This window comes from Lycorma delicatula, chromosome 11, assembly GCF_047948215.1.
Source record: "Lycorma delicatula isolate Av1 chromosome 11, ASM4794821v1, whole genome shotgun sequence".
Taxonomy (NCBI): Eukaryota; Metazoa; Arthropoda; class Insecta; order Hemiptera; family Fulgoridae; genus Lycorma; species Lycorma delicatula.
The window spans coordinates 9,526,807-9,549,584 of record NC_134465.1 but is presented as its reverse complement, the minus strand read 5'-3'; the positions used below and the strand labels follow the sequence as shown (position 1 = coordinate 9,549,584).

Here is a 22,778-nt window from a genome sequence, read left to right as displayed (position 1 = left end):
AAAAAGAAAAGACCTTTGAATCTCATTGTCTTCTTCGGCATCTGTTTTCCAGTGTCATGTTTATAGCTTTTCTAGAGAAGTAACGATTTTTGGGGAATTTTTTAAAAGGAATTTTAAATTAAGATTCGTGGATAAACAGCATTTTGCTTGTTTTCTTAAACTAACAGCATTTTACGACCCGCACAAAGTCCATTTTGATTTTCCAAACAACATTTAAACTAAGATTACTACATTTTAAACTGCGATTTGAACGTAAATGTGTTTACATTAGATAGATATGGTAATGTCAAAGGTAAATCGGTCATAATCTCAAAAATAAAGTTTATTGTATATACTGTGTTTTAATCCATGCATTTGCTGCATGGAGAAAAAGTGTTAAAACAATTTATTAAATATAAATACACGTACTGATAGTAACACATCCCATCTGTAGAATACACCCCAACTCCGTAGGGGAAAACACACGCCTTGTGTCGACGCTTCCGGTCGCCATACCCCCCCCCCCGATCATAGCCCTGATGGGCTTCAACAGGAACTGTAACTTGTAACTAAATACAGTGCAACATAAATTCCTTTCAATTCATATAACTAAATCCTGTCTAATAATTTCTTACAAAAATTCACGAAAATTTAGTAGCCGTTCTAGTGAAATAACAAAAATACAAATATACATCAAACACACTGATAAAATACGACATTGTATGAAGGGTAATAGAATCTACGTTAAAGAGCTTATTTTGAAGAAAGAAACGTGAAATATACACTCTTAAAGGACTTAGTATCGAAGGAATCGTGTCTACGGTCGATTCAGACTGCTCGTAAAATGATCTTATCATCAGTTCATAATTCCTAAAACGGGAACATTCAAGCAATTTATTGTCGTTCGTTGCAAAAGAAAAGTATTTCCGCTCCAAAGGTTTTACAAACAGAAAGTTTTAATTAAAAAGAAAAAAAACAGGAAATGTAAATGTATATGAAAATAAAAGATAATTTTAAATCATCGATATATGTGCATACATTTTATTCACACATTTGTTAGCTTTTTATTATTATGTAACCGAAAAATCGTTCTTTTTACGCAGAATTGTACAAGATTATTTTTTATACATGAAAAATTTTCTGCTACATTCTTTCAGATAAATATTAGTTTATTATTTTAGTGTGTATTTTTTTATTTATACTATTTTTAATAAAAAGCTAACAAATTTTAGAGTTAACAGCGAAATTTACTTGACAATGTTAGGAAATAAATTACTGCCGGATTTGTTGGGTTCTGGAAAACCGGAATGGTTCATACAGGACGGTCCACCCCCAAACTATGGTACCATAATTTATGATTGGCTTGATGAATACTTCCCCCAGTGGATCGGTCGTACGGGACGAGAAGGAATGGGCTCCACGACCCCCGGATTTAAACCCGATGGCTAGTGTCGTGTGGGGTTCCAGATCTAGAACAAAAACCATCTGCATGAGCGCATCACAACTGTGTGCCAATATGTAACGCCTGATTTAGTGATCGACATTTTTCGGAACACGGGAGACCGTTTTCAATTATGTTCCGAATGCCCAGCTCTTGGGGAGGCCAGGACTCAGGCCACTCTGGAACTTAAAGGTCAAGGGGAAAATTGGCTACTCATAAGCGGCGTGGAAATGAGGCATGAGCCGTTTTGTCGGACCGTGTGGGAGTTCCTTGATGCTGTTGCTTCGTTCAACCGGCATTAGTAGTTTAAGGGATATAAGACTCCTACCGCTTGCTGTAGGAAGCTACCCTCGAGAAATGGCCGGCCACCGGTCAAATATAGCTCCAAGCGCTGTAATGGACAGGGACTTGCTGGCATTCAGCGACCTAGGCGTGGCAGAAAATTGCTGTCCTTGACGGAATAAATTTTTATTTATTCATCAAATTTATCATATTCGTCATATATTTTAAGTAATTTTTGTTAATATTTGACAAGTGAGCGGTGGGACACGCAAGCGAGTGGTGTATGGCACCACGCTTATTCCGCTCACGCAGTTAGGTAAGCTCTAGGAGCTAATTAGGATATTGATCGTTAAACCGTTCTGAGGCACAGTAGCCGTTTTTTGCACGGACATTCGATCTTATGCTTTAGGGCGACTGAATGGGATGGTGGTGGGAGAAGTGTCAGAAAAACCAATTATGTTCCGATTTATACGGAAACCATATTGAACCGTTTGTAAATATATTGTATATATCCCTATGGTGTGGAACGTTTGGGATACCTTATACGTGATACCATTGTTAATCAGTAAAACTAAAATATATCCAATATATAAATATAATTTACATACCGTCTAAATGAGGGTATAACATTTTAATTATTTTGTAACATTTTGCAATGAAAAAGATAATAATGTAAATAGAGGTGATACAAAGTTTGAAATAGTCGTAATTTAATTAAAACCGTTCCTTCACTACTTAACGTATTCCGTAACGGTAACCAAGCTCCAACATAGCTTAAGTTGTAACGTTGTTTGGTTCGATAAATTTGTTATTGCTCGCTTTTGTAGTTTCAGTTTCTCACCTATACACCATTCACTCACTCATTCTTTCTCTCTCTCGCTCTGTACCTATCTCAGGATAGTTAAAAAAAAGTTATTATTTATTTTTTAAATTTATTTAATAAAAACGTATCATCGTAAGAAAAGAATTACGTATTTATCCCTATACTAGCAATTGTGCAAAATGAGACGGTTTTTGGGACCGATTGTGTTTTAAACTAGATTATCAACATTAATTGAAGATTTCACTCAAAAATCAATCGATTGGCAAACATCAATCAAAGTTTTATGTGATCAGCGTTTTAATCTTCAACGTATATATTTTTTTAGAAAGCATTCTAAGAATTAAAATTAAAATCAACTTTATTTTATTATAAATGAAAATTAAGTACAACACAGGGTTTTATATTTATAAGCCACGATATGTGTATTGCCAAAAAAATTTTATACAGGTAAAATATGTAATATAAAATATATATATATATGTTGTAGTTGAAATTATAAACTCTTTTAATACGTAAAAATAAATTTATAACAAAAAAGAAATACGTATCAACACTAATAAAAAGAATAAATCTATTTAAATATATAACTTTTGTAAAAACAAATTTTATAATAATTTATAATATACTACAAAACTGGTTTTTGCAACTATCTTCAGTGACTACAGCTCTTTTTTTCTTTCTGATTTCAATTGACGTTACCGTTACAAATGTTTCTGAATTAAGTATATCGTAATTATGTGGGTTAATATTTCATAATTTTCATCTGTTTAAAAAAGATATATGAGTATATATAAACTATATATATACTGTATCAATGCCCAGAAAAAACTACTGAAGATAAATTGATGAAACTTTGTATACAAGTTCTTCTTACAGTGCAAGGGCATACTACAAAAGTATAGTTTGAAATTCAGAGTTTAACAGCGTTAAAATAGAAAAACAACGAAATTTACTGTTTCTTTAAATTCTCGGTAACAAATGAAGACAACACAGCTTTGTTTTTGATGTCTTTGATGGGCGTAATCTTCATGTGAATATTTAAACACTAATTCTAGATTTTTTGAAATTCTCAATTTAAAGGGCTAAAATGAATTTTGAATTTCTTTTGAGACCAGGCAATTTTTCTTAATTTTTCGGTAAAAAAATGGTAGAAATAAACTTGATTTTCGATGTATGTAATTTTCATTTAAACATTTAAAAAAATTTCTAAATTTCTCAAAATTTGAACTTGAAAGGGATGAAAAAAGATAAAAAAGATCTGAATAACGACTGAAAATTTTCCCGATTCTTGACTACACCAAACGGAGGTATTCACTAGATTGGGGCTTGCAAATATTCTTCAGATAAATGTATAAAAAACATTTTCTGGTTTTTTAATTTCAATTTTTTAAGGGGTGAGATGGTGTACGACGCGGCGGTTCAACCTCCACACAGCTACTGCTACTGTTATTGTATGTGCGACGTGATTGACTGCATCTACCTCCAGTTACTTCACTATAAAACAAAAAAAAATAAAAATTGACCGCGACGGCAAACACAGGTAACATTATAACGCGGGCGAAGCCACGACAGTGGGATGCTAGTGTGTATACACATATATATATATATATCGGAGTAGACAGGAAGACGCAAACATTAATAGGACAAACGTTGACAATTACGCAGTCCAAAATAAAATTTACGGGAGAAATATCAGAGCCCTTTGAAGTTAAAACGGGAACCAGGGAGATGGGCTGTCGCCAATATTGTTTAATCTAATCCTCGAGAAAATAATAAGGGAATGGCGGAAGAAGAAAGAGGAAAACGGATTAAAAGAAATACGACTAGGAGCTGGTAAAAACCAAATAAAAGTGGATCGTTTGGCCTTTGTAGATGATATAGCAATAATTTAAAAAAATTTTGAAGAGGCTAGAGAATCGATAGAGTTACTAGAGGAAATAGCCATAAGGAGAGGACTACAGATATCTTACGAGAAGACGGAATACATGGAATACCGATATCACAAGGAGAAATAAATAAAAACAAAAGGAGGGAATATCAGGAGAGTCGATCGTTTCAAATATCTTGGAGAAATTAGTCAAGCTAATGGACTGGATGAGGCAGCTAACACGGAAAGAACCAGGAAATTAGAAAGAGAATACGGGATAACAAAGAATATCTACAACAAAAAAGGTACATCATACGGATCAAAAATAAGACGCTACACTACCGTGCTCAAACCAGAGGCGCTCTACGCATCAGAATGTTTGATACTCAGGAAAAAGAATGAACTAAAGGAAATGGAAATACGTGAAAGAAGAATCTTGAGGAAAATATTGGGACTAAGAAAACTAGAAGACCGATCTTACAGACTAAGAAGTAACGAAGAACTTTATAAAGGGAACAACGAACCGCTGACGTCGACGATGAGAAAAAGAAGGGTCAAGTTCTATTGTCATATACTCAGGATGTCGGATGATATGTTAACGAAGCCCGTCTTTAGTTTTTTAACAAATATGAAAGCGACTAGCGGGTAATCGAAGTTAAGAAGGACCTCGGCGAAGTACAACTGAACGAAGGCGATGAGTGTAACAGAACTGAGTTTAGAGATAAAATTAATAACCACATTTTCCGGAAACTTACAGATAAGGCTAGAACTGGGAGACAGTGGACTGATGAACAAAAACAATTTAAAAGAGACGAAATAAAATTGTACTGGGAAAACAAACGGAAGACATCTGTTGTGCAAAATGTTCAACGCGGTCCAAAGAGACAATAACGAAAAAGAAAATATATATATATATATATATATATATAATCGAACATGAGGTGATTCATAATCAAGTCCAGAAAAATATACTTAAGATAAATTAAAGAAAATTTGTATATATATTCTTAGGTGTGTAAGTGCACACTAAGAAAGGAGTTTTTGAAATTCCCGAGTTTAAAGGGTTAAAGTGGACTTACAATAAAGTTTACTATTTTTTTAATTTCTCGGTAAAAAATGATGATATCAGCTTGATTTCTGGTGTGTGTGTGTGTGTGTGTGTGTGCACGCGCGCGCGCGCGCGCGAGTACAATCTTAATTTGAATATCTAAAAATAAATTTCTAGATTTTTTGAAATTCAGAGTTTAAAGGGTTAAAATAGCTTTTCAATTTGTTTTGTAGCCCGAGAATTTTTTTTAACTTTTCGGTAATAAATGTAGATATCAGCTTGATTTTTGGGTTGTGTAATTTTTATGTGAATATCTAAAAACCCATTTCTATTTTTTTTTAGAAATTCGACTTTGAAATGAATAAAAAGTAAACACTTTCGAACAATGATTGCAAATTTTCCCTACTTCCGACTACGCTAAAAGAGATTCAATAGATTTGGGCTTGCAAATACTCTTCAGGTAATTATCTAAAAACTATTTTCGGGTTTTTTAAATTAAAATTTTTTAAGGAGTGAGATGATGTAGGGTGCAGCGGCTCAAACCAACACAGACACTGCAACTGTTACTATATGTATGACGCGACTGGCAGTACATACCTCCTGTTACTTGATTAAAAAGCGTAAAATAAAAAATCGACCTACTTGGAAACGCAAGTAGCTATATAGCGCGGACGAAGCGGCGGAGGGGTTGCTATGTATATGTATGTGTATATACATATACATAGCATATGTATATATATATATACATATATATTGTTCAACTAAATATTGCCAACATTGGGATCTCAGAAATTATACGTTTTATGAGAAACTTTAAATAAAGAACCTTTCCTAGATTTTTCATAAATTAAAAGACAGTATTACCATTTTCAAAATTATCACCCTTTTCCCAATAAGGCGACCTAATTCATTATTTCAAATGGAAACCTCATAATTTATTGAATATTTATTTATAGAAAATAGTATTTTTATTTTATTTTCTAAACGCAGCAGTTACGGAGCTACGGGCTGACAATTATAAAATAAAAAATGGTATGTCTATATGTTCAAATAACTTTATAATTTATTACATTTTATATTAATATATGAAGCACTCTTGTTAACTTAAATATAACTTAACATTAACTTAATTATAAGTTATAACTTAAAGTTATAGATCTATATTGGGTTTTCTTCTTATTAAGCTATGCCAAACTCATCAAAAGGAATGTAAATTCGTGTACGCAAAAAAAAAATGTATATATTTACATAAATTATATAGGTGTTTCACGAACACCTAATTAAAAAAATGGAGGAAGAAAAGAAGAAAAAAAACTTGAAGTACTCCTGGGTACGAAGGTTATCTTCCCGCCCGAGGGACTTATAGATAACAAAGGCTAACAGGCTAACAAAAGAAGAGCTTACTCCGGCTTACTATGGTTAATACGGCTTAGTTCATACGGAGATGCTCCGTACGGAGGAAGAAGCAAAAAAGCAGACCGACGCCTGAGAGCTCTGTTACGGAGGTCAGGACTGCGGGTGGGTATCCAGGGAACCTTTCGAATCAGTGGGGGTCGCCTGGATGCGGTGTACCCGTGGTCACTCTAATGCTCGGTACAGGAAGGTAAGCTCCCCCTTTCTGAAGTAATTCCACACAGTAGTTTCCAGAAGACGGAAGGACTAACAGAGGTGGAGGTTTAGTCGGTAGGGCGCAGGCACGCATAAGTACTCAATAAAATCTTGCGGAACCTGTTAGCGAGTCCGACACTTTGTACGTAAATGGTATTCCTCCCCTCTATAAAAAAATAAAATAAAATAAAAAAAGGTGTTTCACGAAGAGACTTTTAGTTCGTGGTAATTCACGACCGCAGCCAGAAAACCGGGCGCAGGCGACTTTGTCGACCACGGAGGGCTGGATGGACATGCAAAATTTAAAGATTTCTGTGCCCAAGACGAAGTTTATGCTTCTCAAGGGTGCAGACAAATTATCGTACAGTCGTAACCCACACACTAAGTATAAAGGCTGTGTAATCGGCCGAGCTAAAGTTCACAAGTACCTAGGTGTTTTGTTTGATGACAAGTTGATGTTTACCAACCACATTAGGCAAATAGCGGCGGAAGTCGTCTCAGTGATGCACAAGCTTAGGAGGATTGCTCGAAAGCATTACGGGCTGTCGGGCCGTCATTTGTACGTGATGTACCGAAGTGTATTCGAAAGTATGGCCTCATATGCTGCGTCCGTTTGGGCGCATAAGTTGGACTGAAATAGAGCACTTATTCAGAATTTAAGGAGTGCCCAGCGCAGAGCCTTAATTGTATGCACTGGTATTTTTAAACTCCTACGAGACTACCACTATATTGGGAAAAGCTCTCCCAATGGATTTAGTGGTGAAAGTTCGGGCGGTCATGTGGAAGTTGCTAAGAGACAGGGAGGCCGAGGTATTTGGGATGCGGTTTCGAGCCAGGCTTGTATCGGAGCGGAACGGTGATTACAATCCACCGGTTCTAAATTTCGTTCAGTTGCCCATCTTCCATCTGAGGAGGCTTTACAGCCACCCGATGGGTGCATGACAGCAAGAATGGCACACCACGACTAAGGGAAGGTCCCTTGTATAGATTTATACAGGACTTGGATGGAAGGCATACCTTCCATCCAAGTTTTTAAGGGCAACGGGTGCCCAGGTGCTCTCCAACCACGCCAACTAGAACCAATATTTGTTTCGGTTCCGCCTGGCAGTTGTTGAGCTGTGCGTCTGCGGGGAGGTCCAGTCGAACGAACACATGAACTTCGACTGCCCAGCTCTTGGGTGAGGCCAGAACTCGGGCCACCCTGGAAAATTGGCCACTCATAAGCGCATTGTCGAACCGTGTGGGTGTTCCTTGATACCGTTGCTTTTTACAACCGGCATCAATAGTTTATTTAAGGGAAAGACTCCTACCTCGCTGCTGCGGGAAGCTACCCGAGAGTTAGCAGTCTAGGCGTGGCAGCGAATTGCTGTCTTGACGAGATAAATTTAATTTATTAAATGTCATATATATTTTCGTAGTTGACGGGGTGCGCCTACCCGTTTTAGAATATGTGACAAGCGAGCGGTGGGACACGAAGCAAGTGGTGAGTGGCACAATACTTAGTTCGCTCATGCAATTATGTTAGCTCTAGGAGCTACTTAGGACATCGGTTGTTAAACTGATTCGAGGCTCAGTAGCCGTTTGTGGCACGGTCATTCAGTGTTATACTTTAGGGCGATCGAATGCCATGCAAATCAAATCACGAAGAAAGGTGCAAAATTTCAGTACGCGTTCTAAAGTGAAAATAAAAAAAAATAGTTTATTCAAACATGGATCCCAAAACACTTTCGTCTTTGAGTTACAGCTTCCTTAATTTAACAAGAATAAATTAACAAAGTACAATGATACAACAAAAAGTATACAAAGTACACTGGATACAATTGTGAAACTTGTTTCATTTAATTTTTCAGAATAAAAGTTATATGAAACCATCAAATTTTCATTATTAAGTTTAAGAATATTATTACGGATTAATTTTACACATTTGGAACAAAAATCAGGGCGAAAAATTTCGCCCTGATTTTGGAATTTTTCATTGTCTGTATTTTTTTATAAAGTACAGAAAATCAAAATTTAACATGCTCTACGAAATTCGGCTGAGGGTAAAAGGTTCCTGATCAATCGGCTATATTGGTGTGCTCATACATGGTTAAGGATTTGGTAACAAATGGCTTTCTACCAGAGTAAATCTTAAAATGAACTGATTTTTTTTTTAATATTATTTTCGATAGATTAATAAATAAATAATCATAACTTACCATTCATGAGTTAATAAATCAAATTCACCATAAAGCTGTCCCATTGTAATGGATTTTGGATTTAACACGTACGTATGAACTATTTCAAATGTACTTCCACTGGGTGTAGGTTTACCTTTCAGTTTTGTCATCGCATCTTTTAGTATTTCATAACACTGAAACAATAAAGAAAAATCAACATTTAAATAAATATCGGAAAAAACCGGAATACAATTTCTATAGCAAAAACCAAATTCAACACAAATACAAAAAAATGTACTAAATTCGTTAAACTCAAACTTTAGAAAATCCAAAGGTGAAAAATTTTAACATTTTAAAAAACGATCCATCAAAATGGCTATTAAAAAATTAGGCAAATAGAATAAAAATATGGAATAATGAAGGGATTTATGACAAATAATATCTTTTCAAAAAAGCACAGCAATTAAACACGAAATCCACCGGATTGGTGGTGAACTCGTCATCTCAAATTAGCTTATATTTCGAAATTTCTAAGGTTCAAATCCTAGTAAAGGCACTTAGGTTACTTTTATACGGATTTGAATAATAGATCGTGGATGCCGGTGTTCTTTGGTGGTTGGGTTTCAATTAATCACACATCTCAGCAATGGTCGACCAGAAACTGTATAAGACTTCACTTCATTTACATTCATACATATTCTCATTCATCCTGAGAAATAATACCTTACGGTGGTTTCGGAAGCTAAACAGAAAAAGAAAAATTAAACACAAAAGTCTTTACGCATCAGAATGTTTAAACCCAACATCAAATAAAACAATAAAGGAGAATTAAAAGAAAAGATAAAGAAAAATTTAAGAAATTATTAAAAATCGATATACAACAAAACCTAAAGAAAAAACCCTAAATATAACAAAAACATTATACATAAATATATTTAAATTTATTCTCCAGCCCTAAAAATATAATATTCTATTTTTTCGTTCTAACTCATTTAATTTTTTTCTTAAAAAAAAAAAATATTATTTTTCTATGTCACTTCAATAGTGACGAAGAAAATAATATACCCAGACCCTGAATAAGAAACAATTTGTTTCATTACTTTCAGAAAGTATACTTTATTTTTTCAGTATTTTTAAACAATTTTAAATTTATTTTTTAAGTCCACTTTCTTATTAAAAAGTTGTTGATTAAATTATCCCCGCAGAGTAAGGGAGCCCCCAAAATTAAAATTTTTTTTATTTGAGATATAGAACTTTTGATGCTTAAGCTTAAATTTTATTTTGTCAATTATTATAATCAATAAAAGCCCCATCGATAAGAGCGCTCAAACTTTTTTCTCTTATTTATATTTAAAAGTTTATTATGAAAATAAAAAAAAGACATTCAATAATTTAATTACAAAACAAAAATTATACAACTGATTTACAATTACAATCTACATAAATATTCGTTAATCTATATATTAATTTACATACGTACATCAATAAAATCTTTACAAACCTTTTTTGTGAGAGGTACAATAGCAGACTCATTTGCAATTTCTTCTCACTCCAATGAGAAATAAGATATTGTGTGACTTGACCGGTGTAGCCGAGAAAGTCATGCAAAACTTTGCTAGCTTTTTTTATTAAATTTCATCGTAATCCTTAGATTACAGTCGAAAAATGTCTTTTGCAATGGAATTTTTTGATATTACGTGGATTATTAATGGAAATAAAAACCTTACGTACTTCAAAACTACGAGTAGAAAAAAAATAATTCTGTTACTCCTAATATTATAATAACGGAAATATTATAATAACGGAAATATTATAATATAATGGAAAATATACCAATCGCGTTTAATTTTTATATTTCGGCGGGTTTTTTTTCATATCTTTACATTTCATGGAATGTTAGAAGTTTAAAAAAGGTTGGTAGGCTAGAAAATTTAAAAAGGGAAATGGATAGGATAAATGTGGATGTAGTAGGAATTAGTGAGGTTCGGTGGGAAGAGGAAGGCGACTTTTGGTCAGGTGATTTTAGAATAATTAACTCGGCTTCAAATAACGGGCAGGCAGGAGTAGGTTTCATAATGAACAAGAAGATAGGGAAGAGAGTAGAGTATTTCAAAACGCATAGCGATAGAATCGTTGTAATAAGGATAAAATCAAAACCTAAACCGACAACGATTGTTAACGTCTATATGCCTACAAGCGCCCATGATGATGATGAGGTAGAGTGTGTATACGAAGAGATTGATGAAGCAATTAAACACGTAAAAGGAGATGAAAATTTAATAATAGTTGGAGATTGGAATGCAAGCGTTGGAAAAGGCAAGGAAGGAAATATAGTGGGCGAATACGAGCTGGGCAAAAGGAATGAAAGAGGGGACCGACTTATAGAGTTTTGCACGAAGTATAATTTAGTAATTGCCAACACCCGATTTAAAATTCATAATAGAAGAATATACACTTGGAAAAAGCCAGGCGATACTGCAAGGTATCAGATAGATCATGGTTAAGATAAGATCATGGTTAAGTTGATTTAGATATCAACTCGTTGACTGCAAAACTTACCCTGGAGCAGACATTGATAGCGACCATAATTTGGTGATAATGAAATGTAGATTGGGGTTTAAAAACCTGAAGAAAAGGTGTCAGATGAATCGGTGGAATTTAGAGAAGCTTTTGGAAGAGGAGGTAAAGAAGATTTTTGAGGAGGACATTTTGACTGAAGACAAAAAAAAAAAATTTCATGACCCCCCCCCCATCCAATCAAAAATATAAAATTTAACTTTAACATATATTGGCCTGGTTTTTTTGTTTGATATCTGCAGACTGATGGATGCATTTGGAGGAAACGTGGAACAATGATTTCTTTATACGAAGCATTTTTGTTATTTAATTTTTATACAAATCGATCAAGGAGACAACTTTATGATTCCCGTGTAACAATTTTTACTTGTAGGATAGGTAAATATCTTCACCGGTCACGATTTCGCCACCGCGCAAAGTAAACTAAAAATTAAACTAAAATAGAATACAGATGCAGACACCATTAAAGGAATAAACTAATGTATTAAGAGAAAGGAAAGAAGTGAGAGAAAGGAGTGAAGAGAGGAAAGAGAAAGAAGTCCTTAGAGCAAGTTCTAGCAGTCATAATCTGATTTAATAAGAAAATAGAGAAGTGGGGGAAAAAAGAAAGAAGATAAAAGAGAGTTAAACAGAATGAAGCCCTGAATATAGGTGAAGAACTGACCGGAGAGCGAAGCGGCGATAGACAGCCCTCTGCGGAGCCGTCGTTCATCCGCGCTTGCGTGGATGGACGATGGTGATAAGGTACGGGGACTCTTGACCCCCGAGCTCACCCCCGGGGTCACGTATTTCTTAACTGCGAATCCGACCTCGGAGGAACGGTGAAATACGAGTTTTAGTCGGTGGGGGCGCGCACACACATGCTCCTAATATCAACATCTAGCCGAACCCGTGCGATTCCGACATTCCCCCACTTGTAGGGAGAACGTAATGCTATTTATCCGCAACACCGTTAACAAATGAAAAAATAAATAAAGGGTAAGTAAATCTTTCCATCAAACTTTATGCTCCTTAGATTGAAAAGATACTTCGTGCTTTATGGTTACGCTAAACGAAAAGTCTCGTGTTTAAGTTTTACAAAAGCTTTATTGTCATTTATTCCATTAAGTCATCATGGAACTTAAATTTTAAGCCTACGGGATAAATCTTTAAATATTTCTTCGTGAACATTACCCTGAAGTCCGATATTTCAACCTTGGGATACCACCATTAAAATTAATCCACGCTTTGCATTTTTATTCATTATTACAATAAAAAACTAAAAAAAAAACCATCTCTCTTAACCTATATTTTTCTCCGCCCCCCCCCCAACACGGATCCGGATCTGCAACTTAACATAAATTTGGCTTCGAGGGGTAACATAGCATTTAACTACTTCGTCGGTAACAAAGTTCCCGCCAGATAGCAGGGACTCGATTTTTTAGGCGCCTCTAATGAGGGGACCCCAAAGGATCCCAACACCGGGACTCCGTCTTTATCCGTTACCTCTAATAAGGAACCCCGAAAGGATCTCCCACCGGGACTAAGTCTACTTGCTACTTGGACCATTTCCACTTGCTACCCCTGACACGATTAATATTAATTAATAAAGGAATTTAACGTAAGAGTATGATGGAATATAGTTATTGCAAACTGTCTAGACAATTTTCATGCTTGAAGTTGTTCCGGAGGGTTCTACATTTATTTGTTAAATTAATGGAACTGTTAACATTTTCTTGTTTTTAAATCAAAGAAAAACGTATTGATTTTTGTTCATGATACTCATTTGAACTATCGCATGAAAATAAACAAGACAAAAGTAATGAAATGTATTAGAAATAACAAAGATGGACCACTGAATGTGAAAATAGGAGGAGAAAAGATTATGGAGGTAGAAGAATTTTGTTATTTGGCAAGTAGAATTACTAAAGATGGACGAAGCAGGAGCGATATAAAATGCCGAATAGCACAAGCGAAACGAGCCTTCAGTCACAAAATATAATTTGTTTACATCAAAAATTAATTTAAATGTCAGGAAAAGATTTTTGAAAGTATATGTTTGGAGTGTCGCTTTATATGGAAGTGAAACTTGGACGATCGGAGTATCTGAGAAGAAAAAATTAGAAGCTTTTGAAATGCAGTGCTATAGGAGAATGTTAAAAATCAGATGGGTGGATAAAGTGACAAATGAAGAGGTATTGCGGCAAATAGATGAAGAAAGAAGCATTTGGAAAAATATAGTTAAAAGAAGAGACATAGGCCACATACTAAGGCATCCTGGAATAGTCGCTTTAATATTGGAAGGACAGATAGAAGGTAAAAATTGTGTAGGCAGGCCACGTTTGGAATATGTAAAACAAATTGTTAGGGATGTAGGATGTAGGAGGTATACCGAAATGAAACGACTAGCACTAGATAGAACATTTTGGAGAGCTGCATCAAACCAGTCAAATGACTGAAGACAAAAAAAAAGCATTTGAAAAGCGTTTGCGGGAAAAAAATTATGTCGATGTTACCTTTCATTCTGCTTCTTTTTGACAACTTACAATTCATATACCACCGCATTTTAAATATCCTCTGCTAGTGTACGATATCAAGACTTTTCACTCCGAATCCAAAGTACTCTTCCCTCGGATATTTATTTTTTTTTTATTTTTGGAGTGTGAAAAACACTTTCGTGTTATCATCGCCCGGATTAAACGCTTTCATAATGAATTAAAAATAAGCGTAATATTTAAAACAAAATAAAAATATATAAAATTCACAAAAATAAAACTTTACATACTCCGAAAGGTGGTGTAAAGGGCCCCTTCTCGGGTAACAGAAAGACTAAGAACTAAAATAAAAACTATAACTAACAAAAAAACATATAAATCCTAGCCAGTTTCTTTTTCTGTATTCAATCAACTTAGCATATTCCTGTTCTATTCGATTTTCCTTAATACTTCTTCATTCGTAACACGGTATTGCCATCTGATACTTATCATTCTGCCCCACACCCGCATTTCAAAGGCCTAAATTCGTTTTCTGTTTGCCTTTCTCATCGTCCACGTTTTAGAGCGCACACTTCAAAATAAAACATTTCATTAATCTCCTCCTTAATACATCAGTCTTCCCTTCTTATTAAATTCCTTCTTTCTACTTCTTGATATTCTTGTTTTAATTTCTACTGTTCAAGTCACATCATCAATTATAAAGCCCCCTAAGTACTGAAATTTATTTACCTGCTTTAAAACTTCATTTCTGATCTTAATCTAAATCCTCTCCTCTTTTCCAACAAATAACATAATTTTGTCTTCTTTTTCTTTATCCTCATACCCTGACTTTCGCAAGCTTCATTTAAGTCATCAAACATTTAATTTAGTTTACTTGTACTCTCCACCAGTGCCACCATATCATCAGAAAAACGTATAAATTCTATCTACCCTACTCTTTTCCCATTCAGACACTTAATTATTTCTTCCAGATATGTACTAAACAGTGCTGGTGACATGCATCACACCTGCCTGACACCCCTTCCAATCCCTATTCTTCCTGTCACTTCATCTCCTAACATCACTTTTATTCTCTGTTTATAGTACAGCTCGTTTTATAAGTCGCCTCTCTTTCCAGTCAACTCCCTTCTTTTCCAGAATTAACAGTAATTTATCCTTACTCTGTCAAACGCCTTTTCTAGGTCAACAAATGCAACATACACTCTCCGCCTCCTTTCCGTGTATCTCTCACCTATTACTCTTCAGCCCTATAGCGTCCCTTGTTCCAACACCTTTTCTAAACCCAATACTGCCATCCAATATATTGTATATTCTCTTATTTAGAAGCCTGTAATATTATGAATAATATAAAAGGAATAAGAATTTAAAAAATGTTAAAATAAAAAAGTACATATACATATATATATTTCCACCTAACTCTCAATACAATGTTTAAAATATATTCTTTGAGGTTAACGTCAAATTTTTTAATTAGCCTGAAGCTTTAATTCAAATAAATATCATAGTCCGTATCTCCTGCACTGTAATACATTTAAAATTCTATAGAACGATTCCTAAGTGATTTTTTTCAGGCTACGCAACTAAGTTGTTCGCAAAGCTTTATCAATCTTTTCGGACACTGATGATCATCCTGGATATGACTGCCCGTTTTCTGAGTTTCTCCGATCGACAAATATAGTGGTTTTCTTTATTGAACATACGACGGTATCCACGCCTAACAAATAAAACTGACTCAAATTTACCACGCCAAAAATACATATTGAACTTTTCACCGTATTCATAGTAACTACTAGGATTTATTTACGTATCAAAAATTTGAACTGTTTTTCTTCATTTCAACATATACTTCATATTTCTGTCATATTTTGTTAAAACTTTATGACTGCTTGAAACCCCATCTATTCTATGAAAATATTGTATAATAAGAAGGCGTGAAAATTATTGGAAAGAGTCGGTCTAAAAATTTAAGTAGACAGTATATAACTATATAGTGTCAAAAAAGTCGTCTATCGGTAAAAAAACTTCGTAGACTATCCAGAAAGGTTCCAACAAAATATAGAACAGGTTGGAAATCCGTATTTTGAGATAAATCTTTTTTTCTTGGGCGCAAAACGAAGTACCGTTGCCAGGACACGATATTTATATAGTAATAAAAAATAAATTGAAATTAAACCCGGTAATAAAAAAACACAGTATAAATGTAAAACGCCTATGATGTATGCTAAAACTGAAAAAAAACCACATGGAATATTACATTAACAATCTAATATTTTAAGATTACAAAAATTCTGTCTTTAGAGTAATTCCCATTATAAAAATAGAATTTAGTGATATAATCTTTCAACCGCTAACTATCCACTTCTTTTTCAAGGATATATTACAACCATTATCGCAAGATAAGGATTATTTTTTGTCTTCAATCATTTGACTGGTTTGATGCAGCTCTCCAAGATTTCCTGTCTAATGCCAGTCATTCATTTCACTATACCCCCTACATCCCTAATAATATGTTTTATATATTCGAACCGTTGCCTGCCTATCCCTTCAATATCAAAGCGACTATTGCAGGATACCTTAATATGTGGCCTCTAAGTCTCTTCTTTTAAATTTTTATTCTTTTATCTTTTATCCTTAATAAGGATAATAAAGGATAAACTTTACTCGTGATCGAATCGACTATAAAGTTACACAAATATTTGAACTGTATTCAAAGCTTAGAAACTTAAATTTAAAAATTAAAATTTTATTATTTCGCGATCTTAAACATAATTATATTTCTAAATTATCGAATCTTAAAAAAAATTGTTGAAATCGTAATAATAGGTTAGTTACTCGTTAAAACAAAAGGTACATAGGAAAGAGAATAATTATTTATATAAGTAATTTTATATAATTATTAATTTATATAAGTGAAGTTTTTTTTCTTAACGAAAGAGTTTAAAAAAAAACAACTTTTACTTTATTTTCCATTTAATATTTTACAAATACATTCTATTACAATTTTAATTATTATTAGATATTACTCTAACGTATTATTACATAATATTTAGCGTACTTGCTAATCTATATAAATAAAAATATAAATGTTCGTTTGTTCAAAATCTTAAACCTCTGAAAGTTCCTCACCGATTTCTTTGAAATTTTGACACACGTTGCATTCGAATACGCGCGTGGTTTTATATACCTACAATTTATATACATCTGTTGGACGTAAAACCACACGCTATACTAAATATTTTACGATTCCATTTCCATGTTTCCGATATGTGTGTCCGCTATAGACTAAAAAACTACTGGACCGATTTACGCGCGAGGAAAAAGGGTGAAAGGGAAAACTCGGAATAGGAAAAAATCGAAAAAGGTAAAAGGGAAGAATAGGAAAATGTAAAAGATAAAACAGGGAAAACCGGGGGAAAAGGAAATGGAAAGGGAAAATGGGAAAGAGGGGATAAAGGAAATATGGGAAAGAAAATAGGGAAAGGGAGTATGCTAAAATGAAAATGGGAAAAGGAAACGAAAAAGGATAAAAAGGAAAAAGGAGAAAAGGAAAGGGGAATGGTAAAGGGGGAAGGGGAGAAAGGAAAAGTTAAATAAGGTAAAGTTCCGGAATTCATTTTGTTAATTTTTTATCAAATTTTCAATTGTGTTCATCATTTAATTTATATATATATATATATAGCGTGTCCCATATAAAACCCAACCAATCAATCACTCATCCATGAAATTTCAAAAGTCAAGCTTACTCCCTTACTCGTAACTGAAATGGACTCGTCCAACATCTGAACATCGCGGCGACGCAGTAGAACACTACCGATAATAACAAAAATGCAATCATAACGTTCAGTGTATTGCTAGAGACAAGATGGTGTTTTCGCTAGATGAACGTGTTTTCATTGTTGAGTCGTACTTCAGTACGAAATCAGCGGTTGCAGTGCAAGATTTGTTTCGCCATAAGTACCCAGATAAACCGGCTCCTAACAAAACATCAGTATTAATGTTAGTCGCAAAATTTAGAGACCGGTTCTGTTAATAACAAGGAACACAAAAGATCTGCGTCAGTGTTGAATACAGATGCAGTCGCTGAAATCAAAGACCGATTACTCGCCTCGCCAAATAAATCGATCAGACGTTTGTCTGCTGAAATTAATTTGTCTAAATCGAATGTTCATCCGGCGACCAAACGATTACAATTACGACCTTATCGCATTCAAACGGTCCATCGACTTCTTGAGCCCGACAAAGAAAAACGGCTACAATATTGTCAACGGTTCCGTCGATTTATGCGCGAGGGAATTAACGTTATGGATTCGTTATTTTTCACAGATGAAGTACGGTTTCATTTGGATGGCTATGTACACAGCCAAAACAGTAGAATTTGCAGTGCTGAAAATCCCCATCTTTATCACGAAAAACAATTACACCCGCAGAAGTCGGGCGTGTGGTGCGCGATATCTCGGAAGAAAATAATCGGTCCTATTTTTTCGAGTACACCATTAATGCAGAAAGATATCAGGATACTTTTAGAAGAGGAAGACAGACTGCTGGCTACAACATGACGGTGCGACATCGCACTACGCAGGTTATACTTCTGATTTCGTTGAGCAATTCTTTGGTAATCATGTTATCGGTCGAGGCTTGTGGCCACCAAGATCTCCAGATTTGACTGCGGCGGATTTTTTTCTACGGGGTTACCTCAAAGAAAAAGCCTACAGTAACAAACCACGAACACTTGAACGATTCAAAGTCAATATTGAACAAGCTGTATTAAATATCCAGCCACAAACTTTGAAAAAAGTTGCAAGAAACGCTGTAAAAAGAATTGAAGCTTGTATTCAAGAAGATGGCGGCCACTTCCAACATTTACTTTAAATCTAAGGTAATGAATGGTAATAATAAAAATTACATTTACACATGCTTTTTTATTATTAATAAAAAGGCATTTTTATTAATAATAATATTAATAATTTTTAATATTATCAATACCTACCAATATAAGGTTGGGTTGCGTTTTATATGGGACACCCTGTATATATATATATATATATATATATATATATATATATATATATATATATATATATATATACTCAAATCTAGTAATAGTGAAGCATTCCCGGGTCTGATAGTTAATAATAAACTGTTACATATGCATCGTAACGTAGTGAGTACAAGACTGAAGGAAAATTACAATAAAAGAATAGGCTCTAATACAATAACAATTCCTAGAAATAAATAATTACCAGGAACGCATTGTTTTATTAACGTTTATATCGGCTAAATATTGTGATCTAACTTATATTAATGTTAATTTACATTATCCGCCAAAAAAAAAAAAATAATAAAAAGTGTAACCAAAAGAATACGCGGGACAGAACTTAAATAAACTTAAATATTAAACCATACATATTTAATATCAATACCATAATAAGCCACCAACCAACAGTAATATGAAGAGGTAAATATATATAGCTATAAAAATTTTGAAAAACATAAAATTTTATCTTCAAATCTAATTTATTTATTCAATAAATATACATATTTCTACTACCACAAATTAACATATGTTTTTCCATGAAATGATACAGATTCGCATGTTCAGTATTTTAATAATAAAAATAAACCTGTTTGTCAAAACTAATTAATTTTAACTAACAATTCAAACCGATCAAAACTCCTGTTTGAATTAATTGTATACAATTCGCGTGAATGAATAATTAAAATTTTTCCTTTGTATTTATATAACGGATTGTTTATTTTGTAGCTATATTATAGGCAAATATAACTTATCGATACGGGTATTAATCCAACCAAATTACACTTAGAGAAAAAAAAATTGTTATCTGCACTTTTATAAATGGAAATGGTAAAGGGGCTTATAATAAACGTAAAAAAAATAAATGCACGAGCGATGGTGGAGAAGGGGTAATTTGGGTGGTTGAGAAATTGGGGGTTGAAAAAAAAAATTTCCAATAAAAAATTTGTAAACTCTAGGAGCTAATTAAGATATTGGTCGCTAAAACGTTTTGAGGCACAGTAGCTGTTTCCGGTACGGACATTCGGTCTTATCCATTAGGACGACCGAATTGAGTGGTGATGGAAGAAATGCCAGATAAACCAATACACTTGTACGATCAAACAATACAGACAAAATTGTACGAATCACAGAAATCTTTACAAATGGATAGAAACATTTAAAGACGGTTGAACATCAGCGAGTGACGTGCACCATTCTGGCCTCCAAGAAGACCGACCGATTACAGTTCAGATTATAGTAGAAAAAATATAAGTCTCAGTATAGTCATAACATTATCCAAAAAGGTAAAGTACCATAGAACAAGCGCAAAATATGTTTCAAGAAAGTTGCCCATAATAAGAGAAAACTTTGTATCGGCACAGAGTTCAAACAACGGTATCAGTAGAAAGATGATGTTTTATTTGCTAATTATTCTACCCAAAGATGAGACATGGACTCGCCATTATGAACCGGAATCAAAAAAGACAGCATGGAGTGGAAGCACATGAGTTCACCTTTCAAGAAAGAAATCCGAATCCGACCATCAGAGGGAAAAATAATAATGACAATCTTTTCGGATGTAAAAGACCCTGTTTTTTTTTTTTATTTTTTAGAAGATCGGCGAACAATATATAGCGCATAGTACTGTGAAATGCTTATCGACAAGGTGAGGCCGCCAGTAGTGTTGAATAAACACCCTGGAACTCAGCGTAAAGGCATCATTCTTGTTCACGATAACGCTCAGCCTCAAACAGCTCAGGTAATTCTATCGAAAAATTACATCGGAAAGTACTTTCTCATCTCTGTATACAGTCCTAACTTGACTCCACCGGATTTCTCCACTTTTTTGGTCCAGTAAAGGAAGCGCTACAAGTTAAGAAGTATAATGACAATGATATTAAAGAAAATGTTGTAAATCGGGTCCGAGATTAAAACAAAATTTCTTTGCATAATAAACTGATTCAGAGATGGTTTTCTTATCCTGGGCTCACAACGCCCAGGATTAATTAATTGATTAATAAAACCGATAATAGAACCGATTAATAGAATATAAATTGATTAATTAAACCGTTTTAGTTCCAGGACGATCTGTTTCTTTAATTATTCAATGATTCTCGAAAATACTCCTTGTTCCGTGATTAAGAAAACATATCGATATCGGTTGGTAATTTTTTTATCGATATTTTATGACTGAATAATGATATCTTAAGAGTTTGTTCATAATTTTATTAGTAGTAGCATGCCGTGCAGCAATTTTTATATACTGAATACTAAATTAAAATATTTATTATTTTAATGATAAATTAATAAATTAGTATAAGATTAAGAAAGGTATAAATCTGTTGAACAATTTTACCGACTACTATGTCGGTGCCTTTCTTTCGGAACGTTATGGGTTCGAATCCCGATTGCACTTCAATTCACGTTACATATCATTAAAATAAAGAAGGGAAATTTAATTCTGAGATCAATCTAAAATTACCATTATAACTAAATAAATAATAAATATTAAAGAAAAAAAAATCAATCAAGTTGTTAACCTTCCGTTTCCGGTTTACACCGGTCAGAAATTAAAAAGACGTAAAACATCTGCTAGTAGAATGAATGTCTTAAAAGAAAACAAGTAGAATATTAAAAAAAAAACCGATAAAAGGAAGTAATAATTTTAACAACTACCAACCAATAAAATTACCTCAAAGCAATACTAACACTGTTGCTATAAAGTATAAAATATTGCACAGGTCAGTTAGGACGAGTAGGGCGAGAGAAAAAGAGATAAATTGCGCAAACAACACTTTACATCATTCAACTCTTATACTTTATGTGTTTACATGTTAAAACTTCTTTACGATATATTTCAATATAAAAATTATTTACCTTTTAAAACTATTTTTAAAAATACGTACATTTGAAAATAAAAATTATATTAAAAAACTTTTTAATACGCTAAAAAAAAAGATTAGAAGTAATATTTCATACTACTACTGGTTATTTACTTTAAAAATGACAAAAAAACAACTTCAATAATTTATTAAAAAGAAGAGAATTTATTTTTCGGTTGATTGGAAATCGAGTATATAATTTTTTTAAATCAATAACATATCTTAAAACAACAAACTTATATTTCCACTACTAAATAAAATTCTGATAAAATTACGCAATAAACAGCTTTTAAGTTGTTCCTGAAACAGGAAAAGATCATCCAGAATCTAAGTAGCCTCATTTATATTCGATATTTTTGAGCAAACCATCTTTGGAAAAAATAATTACTTCATCAAACGGTTATCTGGCCTGAGATAGGTCTCTTAACCAGAGTGTTTTACGAAGAAATGGAAAAAATTTCAGGGCATATTCTGCAAAGAAAACTAAGAAATGAGTTCATTTAAAAAAGGGTAGGTAAACTATTCCTATTTCTTTTTTTTTAAACATAGCAAGGGGCGACCGGTAACCGCCTAAAAGACGTTGCCTCGATCGCAGCCATGTGTCGCGGCGTAGACTGCCCACCC

At 33.7% G+C, this 22,778-nt stretch overlaps 1 protein-coding gene across 1 annotated transcript in view; it reads right to left on the bottom strand.

Moving 5' to 3' along the window:
- The window catches only part of LOC142332503 (dynein axonemal heavy chain 1-like), an 897,921-nt gene that overhangs the window by 253,122 nt on the left and 622,021 nt on the right, over positions 1–22,778 (bottom strand). Inside the window, exon 9 of the mRNA XM_075378951.1 lies at positions 9,247–9,401. Within this exon, the coding sequence (XP_075235066.1) occupies positions 9,247–9,401 (155 nt within the window). The remainder of the gene's footprint in view (positions 1–9,246; positions 9,402–22,778) is intronic.